Source organism: Tribolium madens, unplaced genomic scaffold (genome assembly GCF_015345945.1).
Source record: "Tribolium madens isolate multiple individuals breed KSU strain unplaced genomic scaffold, Tmad_KSU_1.1 Scaffold_97;HRSCAF=244;Tcas5.2_LG3a, whole genome shotgun sequence".
NCBI lineage: Eukaryota > Metazoa > Arthropoda > Insecta > Coleoptera > Tenebrionidae > Tribolium > Tribolium madens.
The window spans coordinates 1,814,067-1,817,885 of NW_025401069.1; the positions used below are offsets into that span (position 1 = coordinate 1,814,067).

General features: G+C 32.0%; 1 protein-coding gene across 1 annotated transcript in view; it reads right to left on the minus strand.

Annotated features, from left to right (window-relative positions):
* The window catches only part of LOC123014653 (meteorin-like protein), a 19,856-nt gene extending 18,971 nt beyond the window's left edge, over positions 1 to 885 (minus strand). The window contains exon 1 of the mRNA XM_044413872.1: positions 677 to 885. Coding sequence (XP_044269807.1) covers positions 677 to 792 — 116 coding nt within the window. The 5' untranslated portion in view covers positions 793 to 885. The remainder of the gene's footprint in view (positions 1 to 676) is intronic.
* Between the last annotated feature and the right edge of the window lie 2,934 nt (positions 886 to 3,819).

Genomic DNA, 3,819 nt, shown 5'->3' on the forward strand with positions numbered 1-3,819 from the left:
TTAAAATAGGTTATTTTGTCAAACAATTTGAAGAACTATTGTTTTATTATAAAATTCCCAATAATAGTTGGAAGAAATATAGTTTTGTAAACATAGTCACTTTTTTATAAAATGAACAAAATGAAACTTATTTCTGTAATTTTCAATATGTTTCGAAATACCGTATTCTTATTCATTAGATAGATTTGTAACAATTATATGTAATGACTGTAAAAACTGTCCTGAAAATCAGCCATCTGCTGATTCATTAGTCGCAATCCCAAGAACTGCCTTAATTATGCACAATAATAAATTTTCCAAATAGATAAATTAGTTCACTTCCTTTTTTCACCCTTTGTTAGAGAAATAGTTTTCGTCAACTTAAAAAAATGCCTTAATCTGGTCGAAAAAAGCCAAAATCGTGTTGGCATCCGCGTAACTTTTCCTTTTTCCCGGTAGATAATGTTCGCGCCGCCTCTGGCCGCAGCCTCGCTCCGCATGCACTTGAATAATAATCATCATATTACAGCACCAGGACTGGTTCATATAATTTACATGTCATTGGCTACGTAGCCCACGGCTCGTGCTGAGACAAACACGCAGCCTCTCTTTACGGATCACTTATTTTCTGCCCACTTTCGGCGAAAATCTCGATCCCACGCAAAAAATCACACATGTGCGACAATTGGCCTCTTACCTCCCGGTCCAGTCGCACTCGTCTCCCATGATGGCGCCTCCACAAAATCCGATCAGAGCGAGGAGAAAAATATAATCCATAAGAACGGTCCGAGGCCACATCACGAAAATCCACATCACAAATCACCCATTTGGAAAGGAAAAACGTAAACAAATCGCTGCAATTCGGCACCAACCATCCGCGGAAACCGTCGAGCGCGACTGACTTTTGAATTTGTTTGAACCAACAAGTGGTTAGAACAGCGGCGATGGCCGGAGATGGCCGACCGCTCCTCCCACTTGTTGGAGCTTTTCACTGATGGCTAGGGGGTTAACATGGGTTAGTGTGTGGGTTATAGCTTTATGTTTCGTGATTTGTTGGAACGAAAATAGCGATGAGCTTAATTAGGACTAATTGGATGACGTGGCTCGTGGCCACTTTTATTGAAAGGGATTTTTATGAGACGAAGAAATGAAACTTGCTACTGTGCACTTCACTTATCGCGTCTAATTGTGTTAATTGCTGCTGTTATATTTTCGTAATTTACCAGAGATTTTTGCACGGAATGGTATGTGAGATCTTAAAGGATGGTAATAACAGGAATCAATGGTAAATGGCTCTACCAAAAACACCTGTACATTGTATGGATGGTACTAATGATGGGTAACTATCCGTGAAAGGGAGGGAAGAATGGAAGGATTCTTGTAGTGAAATAATAGCAAGAATAATATGTTATTACGTCAAATTTGTTGTGTGCAATTGTTCATAGGCGGATTGGTGGACATATGGTCAATGTCGAAGCAATAAACTAATCTAAAGGATTTGTAGTCATTTAAATCCACAATTACCTCAACGCTCAAACATTTTGCGACTTCAGGGACCTCAATAAAAAAAACAACAATTACACATGTATACTGAAGAAAAGAAAATATTTAACCGAGGGGCCGTTAACTCTTTAATTAGTTGTACAAATTTTTGGAATTTAATCGTAATTGCTTGGAATTATTTAGACGTTTATGGAATTATTAAAATTATTAGGTATTAGATTGTCTAACTACCTACTTGTGAATTAGTGGAATTTTTCTTGAATTTTTTTGCGAGTTTTCGGAGATAATTTCTTAAAACTAGCAGAAATAATTTGAAATTATAGGAATTATTTTAGAATTACGAAAAGTAATTTGGAATTACAGGAATTAATTTAAAATTGTATGAATTGAATTAATCTGAAAACAATGGATTAATAGAATTATTAGAATTGAATTACCGGGATTACATAAATACGTTGAATATCTTAGAAGTATCGTAATTAATTTGGAATTACAGAAATTATTTTGATATTATGAAAATTAAGTTGGAACTACGGAAATTATGTTGGAATTAATTTAGAATTATAGGAATTAATCCGAAATCAATAGAATTACTGAAACATTTCGGTAGAATTTTTTTTTAATTACTTATCGGAGTTATTTGTAAATTTCTGGAATTGAAATCACTAAAAAAAAAATTGAATTGCTGGAATGATTAAGTTGAAATTAAGTTGTAAATATAAAAATTAAATAAAATTATACGAATTAATCTAAAAACAGTGGAATTACGACCAAATAATAGAGTTACTGAAATTGAATTATTAGAATTATTTATAAATTACTAAAATTTTTCTAGTTACTGGATCTTTTTTTTTAACTACTGGATCTATTTCAAGTTAACGGCTCTTCGTATTTAACTAATTGGACAGTGCATTTATACGAGTAAAGTATTATAAAGTGTATACTTTGAAAAATTTACTTCTTGCAAGAAAATGGCCCAAAAATGTTCCATTACTGTCTTGTGGAAAGACATAACATCTTATTTTTAAGTTCAACTATGATCTAAATTCGATTTTTCTTAGACCATCCATAGTAACTTGAAATAAGAAGATGGTCAAATGTAAAAAAATATTTTGCCGCAAAATTTGTACTTCTTATGAAGGTCTTAAATTTTTTTTCAAGGAAATTTGGCCACACTTTGGAGGCATAAAAGACTTTCTATTGAAATGCCACTGAAAATAAGACTTTGGGATGCTTTCCATTGTTAAAAACACTAATAAACACGATTTTCTAGAAAATACTAATGATCACAATTTAATTTAATTCAATTTAATTTAAAATATTTAATCATTTACAATAATCGAAAACGTTTGAAATATTATTTGAAATTGCGTCAAAATAGCTCTTTTTTGATTTTTATTTGACTTTCTTCCAAAAAATTAACACTTTTCATAATAAAAATGATTGAAAGAAATGTAGTAAACGAAATGTTTTTTTATTTTCAAAATTCGATAAACAGAAAGTTATCAAAACATTTAAACTAAAACTGCAGCTTGAAAAAATGCGTATATGTTTATTTGAAAAAAGGAAATAATTAAAAGAAAACTGAGAAAATAAAACCATCTCAAGAAAAGGCGTTTTCCTTTGATGAAACACTCAAAACAGTTATTGGATAATTTTCCCGAGTTCTCAAATTTTTTTGAGAATATATAAATTTAAAAATATATGAAATAATAAGTATTTAGGTAAAGTGTGTGTCAAAAACCTTGTTCAGAATTCAATTTCAAAAAAACGACTAAGGGCCAGTTTCATAATCGAATAAAGGGACTTCAGAATTAATATTGCTTTAGAATGCTAAATTTTTGTCGACAAGTCTGTAGTAATCAGCACATTCTAAACCAACATTAATTTTAAACTCCCTTTAATTCGATTGTGAAACTTGCCCTTAGTTTCTATCTTTAGCTTAGAAAAATAATTCGAAATTCAATAACCTGTTATGCAGTTTCGTATTTTTTTCGTGGCAAAAAGTGTCTTCTCCTCTTGAGAGATATTTCGGCGCCAGTCGTCAATCACATCGAATTTTTATTACACAAGCAGCGACTTTATAAAACCCAAAGTACCCGTCGTAAAATCAAACAAGAAACACATGGCGAACATCGCTGAATAATCAGCTGAAATTTTATATTTTTCGCTCCGGTAGCCTGCATATAAAGAAGCCCATGATCTTAATGAAGCGTAACGACTTGCAATAAGAAGCCCTCCAAACAGGTAATAAATTTTTGCACATTTTTATCTCGACTAAAATAATGTTGAAAACGTCTCTTCTACCTGTCTCGTTAATCGCACTTTTCTCGGAAA